General features: G+C 50.5%; 2 protein-coding genes across 2 annotated transcripts in view; one reads left to right on the top strand and one right to left on the bottom strand.

Annotated features, from left to right (window-relative positions):
- Nucleotides 1-10,833, bottom strand: part of STK10 (serine/threonine kinase 10) — a 52,860-nt gene extending 42,027 nt beyond the window's left edge. The window contains exon 1 of the mRNA XM_029998176.2: nt 10,512-10,833. Coding sequence (XP_029854036.1) covers nt 10,512-10,667 — 156 coding nt within the window. The 5' untranslated portion in view covers nt 10,668-10,833. The remainder of the gene's footprint in view (nt 1-10,511) is intronic.
- A 2,222-nt stretch (nt 10,834-13,055) lies between these two features.
- EFCAB9 (EF-hand calcium binding domain 9) lies at nt 13,056-17,587 on the top strand. The gene is made up of 5 exons (XM_029998591.1): nt 13,056-13,198; nt 13,747-13,844; nt 14,646-14,794; nt 15,739-15,912; nt 17,531-17,587. Exons 1-5 carry the CDS (start codon nt 13,056-13,058, stop codon nt 17,585-17,587), a joined length of 621 nt encoding a protein of 206 aa, XP_029854451.1.
- Nucleotides 17,588-18,583: the final 996 nt, after the last annotated feature.

Below are 18,583 nucleotides of genomic sequence, written 5' to 3'. Positions count from 1 at the left end.
CGCTGTCACCTCTCATCCCCTCCTGGGCTTGCTAAGGCATGCAGGGGTGCTGGATGCTGAGCTGGAGGCCACGGTTTTGCAAACAGGGCTGCACGCTGTGGGTGGGGGAGCGACTGCAGCCTACGTGTTCACTGCGGCAGCCTGAACTCATTCATCATTACTCCTACAACTAGCAGGTGAGCAACCCAGCACCCCCCAGCAATTGCTCCCTTTCTAGGTAGGAGCCCACGCACACCCTGTCTGACGTTCAGTCTTTAAAGATGTCCGGAACAGAATTAGCTGCTGCCTTTCTCCACCACTTCGGACTGTCCTGACGAGCGTATTTCCCCAGCTATCTCCATCTCCTCATCCATTCTAGTGGGGGACGCAGCTCAGGGAGGGAGGGAGGGGATCCCATGAGCTGCGTGAGGCGGGCTTCCACCCCAAAGGGAGAGGAGCACTGCTGTCCCACGTCCCCCCAGGCCAGGGGTCCCCGGGAGGTCACACCGCTCGGTCACACCAGCAGAAGCGAGACCACCATCTCCAAGGAGAAGTCAGTTCAGGACATCATGAACTCACGACGCAAGAACGTGAGCTTTTGCAACAGCAAGCTCTCGTGGGTAGGGATGCCGAGGGGATGGTGTGGGCACGAACCCCGTACTTTCCATGGCCCTGCCGTAACGTCACCGCTACAACCGAGTGCGCTCATGGCACTTCCCAGAAGGGACCAAAACACCCCACAGCCCCATGGGACGGCAGAAGCATCTGAAGCAGGAAGGGGACCGGAGACCATGAGGTCAGTAGGAGATTTTGGAAAACTGATCTCCTCCAGCACGGCCCACTGTAGTGTGGAGAGGAGGCTGGCTGCCCCGCACAGCTGCCCTCGAGAGGACCAACACTCGTACAGGCTGGACAGCTGATCCCCTCCCGAGTTGTCCATGGCCCCGCTGAGCCCAAACCCAGTTTGCAGTGTTTCAACCATACCAGATGGAGGGAGACCCACACCAGCTGGCGCGGGCACTCCTGAACCGAGCTCAGCAAGTCACGTTTGTCATTGCAAGAGCTTTGGAAATCCAAGGAGCTTCTGCTCATTTCTCCACCTTTCCTTTCTCTCCATCTGCTTGTCCTCCAGTCCCGACGCCACACAGCCACGTTCCCGGCAGCCTCCTTGGGAATGGCAGCTGCCTGCCATCAGGCAGCCGGCTGCGTCGCAGCCCCTTGCAGCAGCCAGCCAGCTCCGAAAGCTGTTCACAGCAAGCCAGCTTCACACAGGCAGCGTCAGATTTTGGCCAACTACACCGGGCGGTCTCTCTGTAACTCACGTCTGGCAATTTCCTTCAGCTTCTCTGCTGGTATTTTCCTGCACACAATGTATTACAACAGAGATATTCTTCCAGGAAGGTTTGTTTGGATCCTAAATAGGCCAAATTCATACGTTGCCAGCCCTGGGAGCTGGTTTCAGACATCCCAGGCATGAGGTGATGCTTTAGGGTTTAAAGCCCTTTCCTGATTCCTGCTTTGTGCCACAGATCAGAATCTGCTCACAGACATTAGCACAAAGCAAAACACAGCCTACTCTGACCTCAAAAAGCCAAGGTACCAATTAGGCAGAAGGAACTGGCATCTCCAAGTCTGTAACCTGCACGCCTGGACGATACCCCTCACGGCAAGGGGACACACAGCACCAGGCTGAGAAGAGCATCTGCTGCTCGCTCTCCAAGAGCTGCGGGATGGAAGAAAAGGGTTCCCACCAGCCTCTCTGCAGCTTCACCTCTACCTTGAGCTTCACTGGGGGTCATGCCCTCACTTACAGCAAGGGAAATGAAAACTTCTCTCATGGTAGGTGTTTTGTTTGTCTTTAAATCCCAAAGAAAGGAAGAGACAATGATATGGAGGAAAAAAGAAAACCAAGAACTATCAAGAAAGCACCCTAGGATGACTCACCAATAGTGAGTTTGTTAGACAGCCACAACATTTGATATGAAATCCTCCAAAATACACAGTTTGAACTACAAATCCAAAGTCTTCTGCAAACCCCAGCCTAATTACAGGATCTCCAACGCAGCAAAAGTCCACATAGAGAATGCAGAGATGGGGAGAGAGCTTCTCTTTCCAGGTAAAACACCCCTAAATGTGCAGCCTTTGAGGGATTCATGGTATTTCCCATTTTTCCCAGTAAAATTTGTGGACAAAAGTGAAAGAACGACCCAGATGGTAATATCCCAAGAACAGAAGCTGTTTGATGCCAGTCTATGGCATATGGCTGGTCAGTCAAAAGCACACATCCAGTTCAATCTTTTGGCTCCTCCACTCCTGGGCATTTTAATGCCATGGATAATTTGTCCCTGGAGTGCAAATTAGTACCAAAAAGGTAGAGCAGACAGCTGCCAGCATAGCACCCAGGATGTGCTGCTGAACTGTAGTTAGATTAATTTACAGTCTTGGCATTTAAAACCTGAGAAGCCCTTCTGGCCACTACCAGCCTTTGTGCAAATCAACACACCGCACAGACCATGGCTGACAGGTCTATGCAGAAACAGGAATGGAACGTGCATTCCACAAAAGAAAACATATCAAATAAAAGTTATCCAGTAAACCACTTCCAGAAAGCCATACCAGGAGCCAAGCAGGAGGCAAAGGAAAGGATCTTGCTAGAGTCCTCTGAAGCAAGATGGGTGCTGGACACGCTACTGCCAAATACACTGGGAATATTGGGGAATAGGGGATGAGTAGGATTACTCCTAGTCTGCAGAGGCATAGAGAAACTACTGTTCGGTTTATGGATTTAAGGGGCGAGAGGTGCCTGTTCAGGTGACAGAAGGGGCTCTTTGGCCTTTGCCTGTGACACACCCTCCGAGCTATTGTGGAATCCAGATTGTGACAAACGCAGGAACTATTTTAAGCCTTTAAAGAACACATTACCGGAAGGCTGGATTGTTCGGTCCTTCCTCAGGCAGGACTGCCACCGAAGGCACGGCCAGTTTCTAGGTGAGGCAGAGGAAAACCCTGCTTGAACTCTCACTCGCTAGTAGAAAGAAAAGAGCACCAAGAGCACCCCGATTGCTTTGTCTAGGCTTGCTTGCCCACAGTATCTTCCCAAGCCAAGGGACGATGCTTTTTAAGCTCGTCTGCCATATTGTGCCACCATATTTTTGGTGTGAGCTACTCTTCCCATCCTTGTAAGCCTTCTCTCCCCACCAGGAGAGCTGATGCTTCAGATATTGCTGACTTAGTGAGCCAGGAGTAAAAAGCCCAGTGCTTTCGGTGGATGCTGTATTTGGGGGTTGACAGTTCTGACTTTCTCCCTGCCTGCCCCCCCCCCCCCCCATATTCCTGATGTGTGTCTTTGTATGCAAGCAACTGCTCACTTACATATTTCTCAGGGATTACGTAATGATTAATTGCCTTCCGATGAACTTTTCCTGAACTGTCTGCATCAATAAACAAACACAGAATAGACAGGCTTGAGTCAGTGCTCATAGTATTGTCAAATAATCAATGGGAGCCGAAATGAGTTCCATGCCCAACAAGGCCCCTAGAGCCATTTCAGTTCGTCACCATAAATCAAGCCTGCTTTGGTTTTTTTCGGAAACGCTGTATTTAGCCCTCGGGACCACCCAGCAGAGCGGCTGGTGACAAACAGGCACGGGCAGAGCAGTGAGGCTGGCACAGCGCTGGTCCGGCAGCCCCCGGCGCACACAGCAGCCTGTGCGGAGCTTCATCCCACAGGCATCGGGTCAGGCAGGGCTCCGACCGCGCCGGGACCGTGCTGCTGCTCTGCCAGCTGTGGCAACAATTCTGCAAGGGCTAGGGGGAAGTGGAAGTGGCTTGCGAAACAAGTCGAAAAGCGTTAGTTAAAAAAAAAAAACAAAAAACCAAAAAACAACAAAAATCAAAAAAAAAAAAAGCAGAAGCGCCTTCCTCTGGTTTTACAAGCTAGAAGCAAGAGAAAGTAACACAAGCAGAGAGCTCAAGCTATGGCCAAGGACTTGTTCTCTATGCAGACATGCCAAAAAAAAGGTGTGACCGAAGCACGGTACATACACCTTTTCTTGCCTTAAAAGCTCAGCAACGGCCCAGCAGAAGGGAGTGAGAGATAACAAGCCCGAGCAGCAGTACGTTAGTCAAGGAGCAGAAAAGCTCCACGCAACGCTTCAGACCTTGCACCCAAACACAGCAGCAGAGGCCAGAAGAACAACAAGAGGCTTCTTTGGCGGTACGCCCCACTATAACCCACCTACAGAAACCCAGTGGACCTCACGGTCCTGGCGCGAGCGAGAAGTGACCAAATAGCCACGCAAGGTTTGAAGAGAGGAATGATCCACGTGGATTCATATCTTCAGCCTACGTAACCCTAGAACTTGGAAGCACAAAACATCCCTCTAATCACTGGTCCCCTGGAAGAGCAGGGTGCTCCAGGTGAAGCGTTCCTGCCCTGGTCTTCATTCAGTCAATACCACAACATTGAAAAAAAAAATTTAAAGAGTAGGGGGAAGCCATGCAACCACTTCTGAGTTTCCTAGCAACTTTCTGCAACAAATTTGGTACACAGAGAGCCAAGGCCTGAGCAGTGGGCTGAATGGCTACTATGCCCGAGAGCCAGGGAACAGAGCTTAGACAGGCAGGGGTAGTATGCACTTCTGTCTGTCTGTCAGCCCTTTCACGCTATGCTAGAAAAGCATCAGATAAATGAGGCCGTGGTAGAAGAATAAAAAAAACACCCGATCAGACCTTTGCTATCTCCATAGCACAAGCCTGCCCAGGGAAGACACCCCAGCAGCATGCCTGCGATTGTCGAGAGAGAAATGGGGGACAGGCAGCAACGAAATGATGCCAACAGATGCAAGCACTGAGGTCCACCAACATTGGCAGGCTTTGCTGGGGTGCAAATTCCCTCGCCATCTCTCCTGCCTACTGAAATGCCACGCAAACATTTTGGTTCGTTAAATCAGGACACAAGCCATAAGGACGCAAGCACAGATGGGTGTCAGGGAATTGCACAAGAAGGGAAACTATCGGGAAGGTTTTCATGTGTTGGATGGGAAGAGCATTCTGTTTTGAAGAGCAGACATTCAGGGAGGTGGAAGGGAGATGCTTTTCTATAGCCAGGAGACAGAAGTCGGTTAATCGAACTCCAGCAGCACTAGTGCCATCGCTCTGCCCTTCACGAGGGGCACGCTGCCCCTTCCAACCCCGCATCCCGGCGGGGGCACGGACAGACACCGCTCCTGAACGCCACTGCATTCTCCCCTCTTCAACGGGGGCGAAGCAGCCCCAGCAGCCGGGTGATGCTCAGGTCCGGCCACCGAAGCCGACGGGCTATGCCGAGCAAGGCAGCAGCTCACCACGCCTGTGTTTCGCCGTGCCTAACCCTGGCACACCCGCACACGTGCCACCGCTCCCCACCGCCTTCAAGAGGCAAGTTTGTTAAAATGTACCCGTTCCTTCATTATTTATGGAATATTTTAAGCGACTTTGCTCTTCAGAGCTGAACTCCTCTTCGCTCAGGCTGACCAAGGCTGGCAGTGCTGGCGGATGGAGGGCAGCGCAGCCATCCGCCGCAGGCGGGCACAGCCCCCCGGGACCCGCGACCGCGTGGCGTGGCAGTGAGGGTGGTTTCACCCGAGACTCATGAGGAGGACCCCAGATTTACGGACAGCAGCACGCCAAGGATGAGAAAAAGAACCTTTTTTCCCAAGGAACTGCACACTGAAGGAAAAAAATTTCAAAAAATCATGAGACATGCTGGGCAGGGATTTTTCTAAGGAGCAACGATTGCCACGTGCTTGAGGGTGAAAGGCTCAAAGCCTTCATCTAAGCTTTCTCTTCCACACAGCTGCCCTCAGCTCCCACTGTCAGCAGCATTGCCAAGCTCTGGGCCATGACACTGAAGTCATTATCAAAATATTTAGGCCATGGAGAGCTATCCCTCTCCCCTGCCACACAGATACAGCCATGGCTCGGCAGAGTGCAGGACAAGCTTCATTTGGACTTCAGCAGAGTTGGAGCATCACACGTTTCAGTGAGTTTAAAGTGAACATCAAGTTTAAAGTTCAACCAGGTTTAATATTGCTGGGCCACTGCTCCATAAGTAAAGGAGTGGTGTCAACCTGTTCCTCTTCTCTCCTCAGCTGAAACTTTAAGAAAATCCTTCAGCTATTTTAAGGGACAAGGCCATGATTAGATCTTACCATTGGTTTTCAATTATTTTTTTTGTGGCCATAGTTAAAATCAACTTAAGCCCTCCCCCCCTTTTTCTTTTCCTTTCTCTCTCTCTTTTTTTTTTTTTTTTTTTTAAGCTAACCCAGCAGATTAGCATCTCTCTGTGACACCCTTTCCAGGAATTACACGTTAGATCCCTCATGAATCAAACCAACAAGAGCTGAGCCCGAGCCACTTGGGCCAACTCATGCAAAACCAGAGCAGTGTAGGTTTGGCTGGCGAGCAGAGAGAGGTCTGCAAGTGACAGGGACGGTCTCGTGCCTTCAAACGGGCCCATCGCTGTGAAAGCCAGGCTTATAAGGCAGCTGCACAACATTTAACAATCAGTCTTTTATTACCCAAATTTCAAAACAGAGCATTTACAGTCCATAGCGTGTACAGCACTAATACCACCATCATAGATCAGATAACCCAAATTCAGCTTTTTAAGCCGCATCTCAAGAAGAAAGGAGAACAACAACATAAAAGGCACGCTTACGACTCGCTGTGGCACGGGGCTCAGCGTTATCTCTCCGGGAGCCAGCACGGAGAGCCATCTGAAGGCGAGTTCAAGCGAACAAACCCCTTCTCGGCCGCGCTGGGGGCTGTGGGCGGCACAGCCACCCACGCTCCCACAGGGGACAGCCTGTCCCCACCCTGCGAGAAGGAAGCCTTATCGGGGAGCCAGTGTCCCCATCAGCGCGCGCTGGGAAGGGGAGATAGCGTTTCACAAGAGGCATGAGCGCAGCAAAACAATCCCACCATGAGAAAGGCAGCGAGTCCCAGTGCTTCTTCCAGCAGAGCCCACGCTTTTGTAAGATCCAGTCCACCCCCTGCTAGCTCGTGAATTCTCAATGCCCAGAAGAGCCCTCGCGTATCTGTTCGCGCTGACATTAATGCAACTACCTGCAACAGTAAATACTGCACCAGCTAATGGGTTTTGCAGGACTGAGATGCGATTCGGCAGCTCCAAGCGTTCGGCCCCCGGCAGCCCGCGCTGCTGGCTTCGCTCTGAGCCCCGACATCAGCGCGGCTTTGCTTCAGCAAAGCAGCTCACGGGGGTGCCGCTAGCACTTCTCCCTCCCTGCACGTGCAAACAGATGTTGACTTCGAACCAATAAAGCCACGGCCATATACTTTATGAATCGTATCTTAGGTGTTTTTGATGAAAAATAACTCTGCTTTTTTTAAGGCTGTTTGAAAAGCGTCCGAGTTAGGAACTTGTATTTTTATAGGCCCACAACCCTAAAGGGGCTGCAGACTTCCCAGGCCAGCACACACTGATCACAGCTCCTAACTGCTGGCCTAAGGACTGATTTAAGATCATCGATTTAATGAGCTTTGGATGAGGTGGGTAACAAAGCGTATTTGGCATGCAGTTGCTATCTATGGGCTGTTATCGCTTCCTTATCATACCCGCTGGACTTACCAAAAACATTTAATAGAATGAGAGCTAGAAAGAAACAGTTTCTCCCCACCCCCTTCCTACTTTTCAGCTTCATTACCCTCTGCAATGAGTTTCACTGTTTCCTCATACAAGCAGGTCCCCTTTTGCTGAAAAAAGTCTTTGTATAAAAATAGGGAAATCCCAGTAGTTTCCACTGGCTGCAGGTTTCTTGAGGTCTGCTATATACATTTCAGATTCCACTATAGATTTGATTATTTTTAATTAATATATATTTAAATTAAGCCTGTCCTACTTTTGTAAACGCTGTGTCAAACCAGTTCAAGTTTGCTCAGCTGAGTGCGTGGGGAGTCCAAGACACAGCTCCCTGACAGTCTTCTGCAGGGCAGTAATGCTCCCCAGTAAAACCATTACCCAGCCGAGCCCCCCTTCCTCCTGCACAAACCTAGTCTCATAAAAACAAAACCTACTAAAATGAGCACATTTTTTTCTTCTATCCACACCTAAATTTCTCCCAGGTCAGACTCTTCTGTGTACAAATCCCGTCCTTTTGCACTGCTCAGGGACGACAGGCTCTTCGGAGCGAGTACAACATATGGAACATAGGGCAGGATGCAGGCACAGGCGGATTATATCACCTCCCTGTGCTTCCGTGTGTGGAAAAGGGGCGGAAAACAGGCAGGAACTTCATTCAAACATCCTGAAACTCTCACGGCCATACAAACACTTGGACTTGGTCTAAACAATCACTTTTGTGTAAAGAGCAGATTGACTTTAAAGTGACTTCAAGAGAATGATTAAAATTGCTCATTGCATCTTGGCCACCTACGTTCTCCTTGCGCACAAGCGGGTTAGTTTGTTTGGGGCTTTTTTGGCAGCTGAGCAGAACAAGAGGGCAAGCCTCTTCTTTCACATCTCCGTCCTATATGCATTGCCACCTAGGGCAGCGCTCTAGGATAGAAAGACCCAGGAAGACAATATGCAAGTTAAACCTTAGCATGGCAGGATACTAAGTCTCTGCAATAACGCTACTGGCTGTTATCCAAAATAAGGCTTTATAGTACCTGGCACCCAAATAATTTGGGATTCTTAAACAAACACACACAATCTTGCACAAGAACTCTTCAAAAACCATCCAGGTCCATTTGCCAACCAGGATGGAGAACAGCTGGAGAAGAGATCAAAGACGATGGAGAATTAAAACTTTACTAAGAAGAATAAAACATGCCTTTGATTTCTGTCACAACATTAACCCCCACCCCATGATCAACCATGTTAAAACATCACAAAAGCAGACAGTTGCCTGAATGTACTAGTTATAGACGGAGTGAACTTCTGGTTATAAACACGTGGTCTTCACTGTGTCATTTACCACTCTCATTTGGGTAAAAATAGGGATCAAAGGAGATGGAAGTAGTTGGAGATGAGGAGATGTTATTACCTGACAGGCTGACATCTTTAGCCTACAGTACATAAAGTTACTCTGATAAAATTATTATTGGAGTGAGGCTGGAGTTAAGCAGAGGCATTCAGATATGACAACAGACTTAAAAACCAAACCAGCTGCTTATAAAGTAACCTCATTCTGAAAGTCATCTACTTTGGATATGTTATACAAAACCAGAAAGGCTTTAAATCAGTTATTCTTCTGAGTTTTCATTTGTCTCCGAAGCATATTAACTTATTTTACAGTGTTCATCTCATTCCTGTCATTGCATGAGAAACCTGAGCAAATATAAGCAAGTAAGAGTGAGCATTGCTATATACAAGTGGGACTCCAATGCACACCACCAAGTAAACCGATAACAGAACTACTCATTACTACTGGTGCTACTTTCGGAAGGATAAATAGATTAGGGATTTAAATATGATTTTTAGGAATTGCATTTTATTAGAAGATAGGATCCTTCACCAAAGACTTCCACTCAGTGGATACTTAGCGCCCCATTTTTCAGAGAGTATCTATCGAATAACATGATAGAGAAAACAAATAAATACAAATCATCCCAGGACACTGTAGTAAAACAGCTCTGTCTTGACCTGCAACCAACCAGCTCCCTTCCTGGCCTTCTCTTTAGTTACTACTTATTACTCCATTCCGAAAAGGCAATACCTTCTTAAATGATCTAACGAGACCATCAAAAACCAGCTGCCCAAGAGCAAGCTAATTCACAACGCCAGTTCCAACTGGGGGTAACGCAGGTCTCCCAAGGAGCCTGGATCCCCAACCTGCTCCTCCAGCCAGCCCCAACCCAAGGCCTCCCCGCTCAGCTGTTGCACAGGAGACCAGAGTATTTCAGCGCCGGTAACAGCAAGAACGCTGCTGCTTTGGAGTGCAAAGTACAGGGAGCATTTGGCCTTTAAAACCCCCGTCCTTTAACAGAAAGGTTAAACATTCATAGCACTGGACATGTCCCCGCTCTCACGGAGCCGGGCTCCTCTTCTCGCTCGAAGTTTCCTGCCGGCGAGGACCACAGGAATACAAATAATGTCACCCCGCAGGCTCGCAAAACTTGGAGGCAGCCCCGAGAGTGCTGACTTCCAAGAAATCTCCCTCCATTCATTGAGCCGACAGGCTTGGCACGGAACACCTCGTCGCCTTACAAAGGCATCGCTCTGAAAACCGGCGATTTAAGGGGAAAAGGAAAAGAAAAAAGAAAAAGGCAGCCTCTCTCCCTCCTTTCCCCTGCCCCAAGCAAAGCGTTGCCCTCCCCCCCCCCCCCCCGGCGCTGACTCGCCGTCCTCGCCCCCCGTCCCGCACTGCTAACGGGATGCGCGGAGCCGGCCCCAGGTCCCGCAAGGGTTTCCCCCCGCTCCCCAGCACCGCAGACGGCTTCCAGGCTTGTTCAGCCAGCGGGCAGCCTGCGGGCGGAGGCACCGCCACCCCTGCGGCCCCGCAGGTGCTTCGCCCCCGGCGCGGACCCACCTTGTAGACCTTGCCGAAGGCGCCGTCGCCCAGCTCCCCCACCACCTCCCACACCTCGCCGGGGTCCAGGTCGCGGCGGACGTGCTCGTACTCCTTGGACCGCCGCTTCTCGAAAGTGGAGAGGCGCAGGATGCGGCGGAAATTGGCGAAAGCCATGCCGGAGCGGAGCGGTGTGGAGCGGCGGGGCTGCCGAGGAGCCGCGGCCCGGCGGCGGCTGCGGAAAGCTGCGGGCAGCTGCCGGCGGCCGCCTCCCGCGCCCTGCCCCGGGGGAGGACGGAGCCGCTGCGCGCCCGGGGGGAGCGGCGAGGCGGGCGGCGGGGCCGCCTCCAGCCGCGCACATGGAGCCGGCGCCGCTCCACCTGCTGGCCTGCCTGCCGCCGCCCCGCGCCATTGGACGGCGCCCGCCCCGCCCCGCCCCGCCCCGCCCCGCCTCGGCTCGGCTCGGCTCGGCTCGGCTCGGCTCGGTTCGGCTCGGCTCGGCTCGGCTCGGCTCGGCTCCGCTCGGCTCAGCCCGGCTCGGCTCGGCTGTGCTTCGCCTCATGGGCCACGCTGCTGGGGGCCCAGCAGAGACCCACTTCTCCGCGTGTAAAAACAGAATCCTAAACCGCCTCGGCTAACGGGAGGGACGTTTCCTTCTCCCCCCCCGCCCCGTTCATCTCGTGTGAAAACAGCCAAACGCAAATATTTTGAAAACTCCCGGTAGCAGGAGTTCGAGTGTGTCGGCACCACGGGCACCCGCCAGGAATTTGTTTTAGAGATGTGGCCCGACGGGCGTCGAGCGCGAAGGTTTGCATCCTCTCCCTGGCAAAACTTCAAACCCTCTGAAAAACCGACTCGAAATCAAGTATTAAATGGGGACATCTAGGGGAAATACCCGACGGTGCAGCCACGCGTCCTAATACCTCTGTTTTTACCGGAAGGCTTAGTGGTGAATGGCTGTCCATGCCAACCTCAGGGATACCAACACCGCTCGCACCAGCGGGGCTGTTTGCCCCCCCATACGTGTCCCATTCAGGAGCCGAGGGCGGAGGGCCGGGGGGCCGGGGGGGTGCGTTTGCACACTCCATCCTGATGTGTCACGCAGGCGAAACTCAGCATCTCGGGTTGAGAACATCTGGGCTTGGGGATTTCTCATTAAGCTCCCTGATATATTATACCCTAGAGCGTGGGGGCTGATTGTCACCTCTCGTTGTCTTTGCTGTTAGGACAAAAAATGGGTTTACCCTGGTATGATCAACCCTCACATCTCTATTGGCAATTTCCTGATACTGATGCTTGAAACACTATTTAAAACTCCAGTTCCTGGAAATCTGTGGCGGTACGAGAAGTTCAGCTGCCTTTTTTGAAGAAAGTTTCATGTTCCCCTACTTCTTCCCTTCTCCCCACTTAGTTGTAGGAAAAACAAGCAGAAAATGCAACCCAAGTATATCCCTGAAACAGAAAGAAGCTGAAAATAATTGAGCACTTGTTTTCACCTAACTTCATGGGTTTTGGATCTCACAGGTGTCAAACCAAGTCAGCAAACAGGTTAATTATCTATCTATGAATTACTTCTTACTGTTTCTCAAGTGATAAATAAGAGAAAGAGAATATAAACTCCAGAAATGCAAACAACTTTGCAAATCTGCCCCAAGCTCCGGGGTCCATCTCTGATCCTATGGACAGATGGTCATGAGCATCACCATTGCATTAAGCACGACCGCTGAGTCAGCACAGTCCTCAGCAGTACGCGTTAGCAGAGCTGAGCTCTCGCTCAGCATTACAGCCCAAGGAGAAGAAACTGCTGACCTGACTGCAAGACTACATACAGCTCTGTGTTTTAAATGTGGAGTTACAGAGGGTCTGTCAACCAAAGTAAGCCAGTGGACTTAGATTTTATTAGTATTATTCCTGGTGTAGGTTAGGGGTAAGGAATAAAGAACACTTTCAATGGTTATTGCTGTGCTGGATTGGACTCGTTCTGGGTTGGAAAAGAAACGGGTGATAAACACTTTAAATAAATACAAGAGCAGTTCAGCTTCCTAACAGCTAACATGAACAAGAAACTGGGCATTCAAAAGCAGCCATCTCTGAGCTATAGCTCCCAGACACGTTGCACAGGACACTGTCAGGTACTGGAAACCACAAACACCAAAGCCCTGGCTAAGAGGAAGAGCGAAGCCCTGCAGTAGCTGCTACGTAGGACCTCCTCAGCATGGACCAACAGGCTTTGGAGTACCGCTTGTCTGGGGTTGAGATTTTCATTACAGTCTAAAATAAATCCTTAAGTCTGTCCTATCATCTGGCACATTTTAATCAAATTTAATGCTCTCGAGCATTGTAAGGATAGTTTCTGTCACTTGATTTTAGTACATATTATCCTTCAATGCTGAATGGAAGAGGACCCTTTGCCTCCACATCTGAGGGGAATTCTTGAAAATGTGGGAAAAGCATTGAAGTTGTGGGACAGAGGTTGCATCTGGTTCTAGGGCAGAATTTTCCTTCTGTGAGCGGTCATTGCCATGACACTAATTCTGTTTCACTGATCTTCCATGGCCAGCCGAGATGAAGCTGAAATCTGGGTGTTTTCTGCAGCATCTGCATTTACTACTGAAGTATACTGCTTGTACGTCAGTAAGAAATGCTGCGGCACTGATGGAGCATTTCCAGCTCCTGGATGTTCATCGAAAGAATTATCTGAACGGAAAGTACTTCTGAAAACGAGATTGGCATTAATGCTCTAAAACTACAGGCCCTGTGTAATGTTTTGAAAAGAGACACACAGAATGCTAAATCGCTTAGGATTTAAAACCAGAGATCAGAGACATTACAAATATTGCACTTCAGATGTTACAACAAATGCAGCACTTTGTAATACTAAACTAGCAGCTTGGTTAATACAAGTGCTTGGCAATACCCCAGAAAGCTTTCAGATACAGCATGTATCGCCATGTCCTCCCTGCGCTATCATGCCCCAGCTGCTCTGGGAGCTTACATGGCCTGGCTACTCCTGCATTGGCTTCTGAAATATGTATGGCTCAGGGGACCACGCAGAGCCACTGAGATGCATTTTCAGCTCTCATTGAAGAGACTCCTTTCCCTTTCCCCTTTCCATTGCATCCTTCCCTGTTTATGAGACAGAAAAAAGGTCCAAGAGCCTATGAAACCTAGTTGATTTTATGGTATTATTGTCCTCTGCATCCCAGCAGCATGTGAAGCCCCAGGCTTGCTAGTACTGTACAAACATGATAATCAGGTCCTGGCACAACGAGCTGATCATCGACACAGGAAAAACCCAGGCCAGCCATAAAGGAGATCTTTACAGCTGTGCAAGCGAGATGCCAGGAACACAGGGCAAGAGGGGATTTCTGGCTCACTGAAGCTAATTCCTTAGTACTACAGCAACCTCATCATGTAATCCTTTCCATAAACTGATCGTGCTCCGTGTTAGAAAGCAGGTGGGTTTCTTGCCAACAGTGTCCTCCACTTGAGACTGTCTGCAACCCCCTGTCCACTGGTTCACAGCTTCCCCACCTCCCGCCTGCAGTTCTTGAGTCTATTGCCATGTTTTTGCAAACCCCCACGGTGCTCCAGCTCGAATGGCACCTCTTCCCATGGATTTAGCCCACTGGCAGGGATTTAAGGGTAGCAGAATCAGACCAGGCTGCAGATTATTTTTAGTGGGGGCTGTTTGTCCTCTGTGTTCACACTTGGGGAAGTTTGAAGGAAATGCTGGATCTGGAGGTTTGGCTCTTCCTCTGCACTAGAGAAGATTAAATAGGACTAAAAATAACTGCTAGTGAACCATGAGTTAGAAGTCACACCTCCAGAAGAAAAATGAGTTCTTTTTCCGATGTTTCTGGTTTGTTGGAAAAGTCCTTTTTTCCTGCAGGGGTGGGGTGGAGCAGAAGACAGACAGAAAATTATGAGCACTTTAACATTGCCTTCAGCGCAGAAATTACATATGCCTCTTTCATAAATCAGGCCATCTTATTAATACTGTCCATTAATTCTGAACAGTATCTCGTCTGCTACTATGTTTTAATTGCCTGTGCAACCTGTCTGGGAGCAGTGGGCATTTAAAATAAAATAAATCCTGCTAATTATTGCTCTCAGCTTTGTGCAGACGATGCCTGAGAGCTCACTGTTTTCCAGATCTGCAGTTTTATTGCTTTCTCTGTTATGTGACTGACCTGAATAAGGACAAGATCATGCTGCTGTTTGACTTGCTGGACCGAAACGCGAGGGGAAGGATTTGCTTTAATGAGTTCTACATGGTGGTGTGCACCCTCCTGTCCCATGAAGTGTGTACCCTGTGGGTCCTGGAGTTGGTGCAGGGACATCTGCACCATCCAACACCCCCGTAAAGGGAAACAGCTCACTGGAGCTGATCTTTACTCATGGCATACAAGGGATGGAGAGGGTACCTGGGTCTATGCTGCTGCATAGAAAAGGAAAGCAGGGAAGTGACCAGTCCCCCTGTTAATACCAACCTTGCTCCTCTGGGATAAATCCACCCCCGAACCTTTTGCAAGGTAGGAACCATCTAAACGCTCCTCCCAGCTCAGGCTGTCCATCTTAGTTCTCCAAAAAACAAGCCCTCGGCTGTGTCTACCTATGGGGAAGAGAGCAGAGCATCCGTTTTCACCCGTCCATTCTTGCTAGCTTGTAAGTGCAGGACGTGCTGATGCCCTTCTTCAGCCTCCGCGGCATCACCTACAGCCCAGGCTGGGGAGTCACCCGTGCCCTTTCAGGGAAAATCGGCGAGGACAGCAGGCTGCGGTGAGGGAGAGAGGTGGTAAAGCCAGGGTTACCCCCAGAGCTCAACCTTGCTGTTGGATATGTCCTGCAGCTCCGCTCTGGACCAGACACGTGGCTGAAGGCCAGCGCTCGGGACCGCTGCCTGCAGGACTCGGGGAGGAAGGAGACGAGTCGACCGCAGGACGTAGCCCTACAAGTCGTTCGGCACATGGGAGGGATGGGAAAGGACCTCACAAAGCAGCCCTGGAGCTTGGCTGGCTGGCGGTAGCTCTCCCCGGCACAGCCTGAACGCGGCCGGCAGCGGCCACGTGCTCCCGCATGGCTCCGCGGCAGGAAGCACCAGGATTTTGGTATTTCCTGCGGGCGCGACTAGCGGGAGGTCACCTTTATTCTCTGGACGCGAGCACCGGTTGGTATTCCACATATTCTATCCAAGCAGGAAATCAGTGCTTATCATCTGTTTCTAAACTTTTCTGCCCTGTAACAGAATGATCTTGAAAAGCAGTTCATCCGCCGGCACGCGGGACCTGCTTTTCAACTGCTGGACGTAGACAGGGATAATATGATTGATTTTAATGAGTTTGAAGCCAAAAGGTTTCTCTTCAACATCCAGAAAGATGTTAAGAAGATGTTCAAGGACATTGGTATTTCTGGAGATGAGGTAAAATTGGAGAAATTACAGTCAAAAGAGAGGCCACGAAAATGCCCCTAAACTCAAAATTAATCCTTGGGATTAATTTTGCACTGCAGCCCGCAGCCAATTCTCACTCAAGCCTGAGTTTTCTTCCTGTTGACTTCAGGAGTGGGCCTTTGATGACTTACCACACAGTCTGAATCGAAAATGTTTTAACAGTAAGACAGCAACAGGAAGAAATAATTTTTTGGGGGTAAATGGGGCATATTCCTCTGCCTGAGGAGACTGATGGGAGGAGGTGGGCAGGACTGGCAGAAGTGTCTTTTTTTAAGCCATTTTCTTCCGAGTTCACTTGTGACTTCTCATTACTCTCCAAGCTCTCCGCAGTCCATTCTCAGAGCTGCTAGCCAGAGGGTACCTCGGTGGGGTACACTCAGACTTGAAACTCCTTCTAGAAACATTACGAGTGCCGTACCTCGGCTTATACCCGTGCCATGGAGATGCCGATGCCAGAGAAGAGCCCCAGGGAAAGCTCTTTCTCTTCTCTGATGGATCCCTCGTTTTGACCTGAAACAAGCTCCAGGTTCCAAGGAGAGGCCGTAGGGATCTCGCCCATCCCTGCCCCATGGCAGAAAGGGAACAAAGCTGGTAACAGCACCTCCCCTCCAGCTCTGCATTGACACAGTCCTCCTTACGGAGGTGCATGCACACATCCCTTGCCAATTTGATTTTGCCACCAGCTCACCTTTGTCCCCCGTCTGGTCACCGGTGCTCTTTCAAATCCCTCTCTGCTCTGAAGTACTCCCTGATTAATGACCACCTGCCTCTACACTGGTAGGGAACCAGTCATTAATAGACTGTAGATGTCTCTTATCTCTGTCACAGCTTCACACCGTCCTCATGACTTCAGCATCTTGGCATGCTCGGGGAGCACATTTAGCAAGACAGCCATTAGTAACCGAGGCAGATCCCTTCTCTTTCTCCTCCTTTCTGCTGCCAGGTTTCTGGGTTATTGTTTTCATCAGTAATTCTCCTCCTCTATGTTCCACCACCAGCATCCTCTTCAACTATTTGTTACGGGCAGTTGTTGTATCTCTCCTGTAAGCCCTGCAGGGCTTGCAGTCTGGTTCCTGTGTGGTTTAGTAGTGCAGCGAGGTATCAAAGCCTCCGTCCTGCTCGGGGCCTGCGGATAGTTCTCTGATGCCCTCGGAGCAGTTTCCTGGAATAAGCTGTTCCAGCCGCAAGTTGCATTGATGCTGTCCTTTCATCTTGAGGCTGCCTGATTAAGAGGCCACTTTAAGCAGGAGCACCATAGCTGTGACACAGCCGTGAAGGCACCCCGCTCCCCCCATCCACCCGGCCACACCATAACCCCAGCTGTTATGAATCACTCCAACATCTGCAAGTCATTACAAACAGTAGAGAAACAGCCATGTGCCAGGGAGGTGCCCTGTGCGCCTGTAACATGTTCAGGATGAGCTGGAGGCAATCAGTTGAAACCAATTTGTCCTGAGTCAGTTGGGAAAGTAGAGCAAGTTGGAGAAGGGGATGAGAGCCTGGACTCGGGCTCTTTCCCTGAAATAAATGTTTACATTGGGCAAGGCTGCCTTGCTAAGCTAGGGATCTATCTCCTCTCCAGAACTAGCAACTGAACTACAGGGAATTCAAGATATTTGCAGTCTTCTGCATTGACAAACAATAAAAAGAGGAAGGGGATCACGAATAGCTTCCCAGCAGAACCAGCGAGCTCCTAACAGACTAACAAGAACCCTCTACCCAGCTGGGAACAACACAGCCTCAGTTCTCTGTCCCCCTGGGCTCAGCTTACAACCGCCAGATAGAGGTACCAAACTTGTAGAAAGTGAATAAATCAAAGTGCTGCAGTAAAGCAATTGCCTGTTCTGTTTTCGCCATTGCACATCGCCACTGGTGAGCACCAGCAACTGGTGTCCGAGGAGGAGGAAGGACTGATGCAACTTGGACTTCAGCCTCGTGCCTCACAACTCTCCCCTGGACTAAGCCTGATGTTAGCGTAATCTTCCCCCATGTACTGCAATAGGTGTGTCTCCTTGGTATTTGAGAGACGACCTCTGCTCGTCCCCTACGTTAGACACTGGTTTAGCGAGAGCCTTCCTCCCCAGCGCTGCCGTTTTGCCGTGTCGAGATGCACACAAAGCAAGGCCGGTTTGAAATGGGGCAGACTGGTCTCCGAGGCTGGAGCCACTCACGCTGGCAGCTTTCTGCTCCCACGCTTTCTGCTCCGCATTCCCCGCCTGCGCGCTCCAGGCTCGGGCAGCTCCCTGCATCCGTGCTGCCGCCCTCGCGAGGAACAGCCCAACGACAGGAAACGCTGTTTGCTTTGTTAACGAAACCACCTAATTAAGCCCATGTGGAGAGAAAGCAAGAGAGGCAGTTTAGTTTCTCTTGCTAATATTGACTGTTTACCCTCTGGGCACAGCAACCCGGTGAATTTATTTCCCCCTCTCACCTTACACACAGGGCATCACACCATTGAGCCTCCTCCAAACTCACGGCCATTAGAGAGCTTCCCTAATGAAGCAGCATGACTGCAGCATAAGGGACCAATTAGAACAGAAAATTCCAGTCTCCAAGCGCCGCCACTGAACTCCCACGAAACAAGGTTTCGGCATGCCTGTAAGGCAGCATCCCACCTCTCAGACCTTTGCAACTGCTCTGA

This window comes from Aquila chrysaetos, chromosome 22, assembly GCF_900496995.4.
Source record: "Aquila chrysaetos chrysaetos chromosome 22, bAquChr1.4, whole genome shotgun sequence".
Classification (NCBI taxonomy): Eukaryota; Metazoa; Chordata; class Aves; order Accipitriformes; family Accipitridae; genus Aquila; species Aquila chrysaetos.
This window is presented reverse-complemented; position numbering and strand designations above follow the sequence as displayed.

What these genes read in the sequence shown, in the direction of transcription:
- EFCAB9 (XM_029998591.1), top strand. Translation starts at nt 13,056, where the DNA reads ATGAAGCTGAAATCTGGGTGTTTTCTGCAGCATCTGCATTTACTACTG. An exon ending in AAGAATTATCTGAACGGAAA is followed by an intron (nt 13,199 to 13,746) that starts GTACTTCTGAAA and finishes CATGATAATCAG; the next exon opens with GTCCTGGCACAACGAGCTGA. An exon ending in GCACCCTCCTGTCCCATGAA is followed by an intron (nt 14,795 to 15,738) that starts GTGTGTACCCTG and finishes GCCCTGTAACAG; the next exon opens with AATGATCTTGAAAAGCAGTT.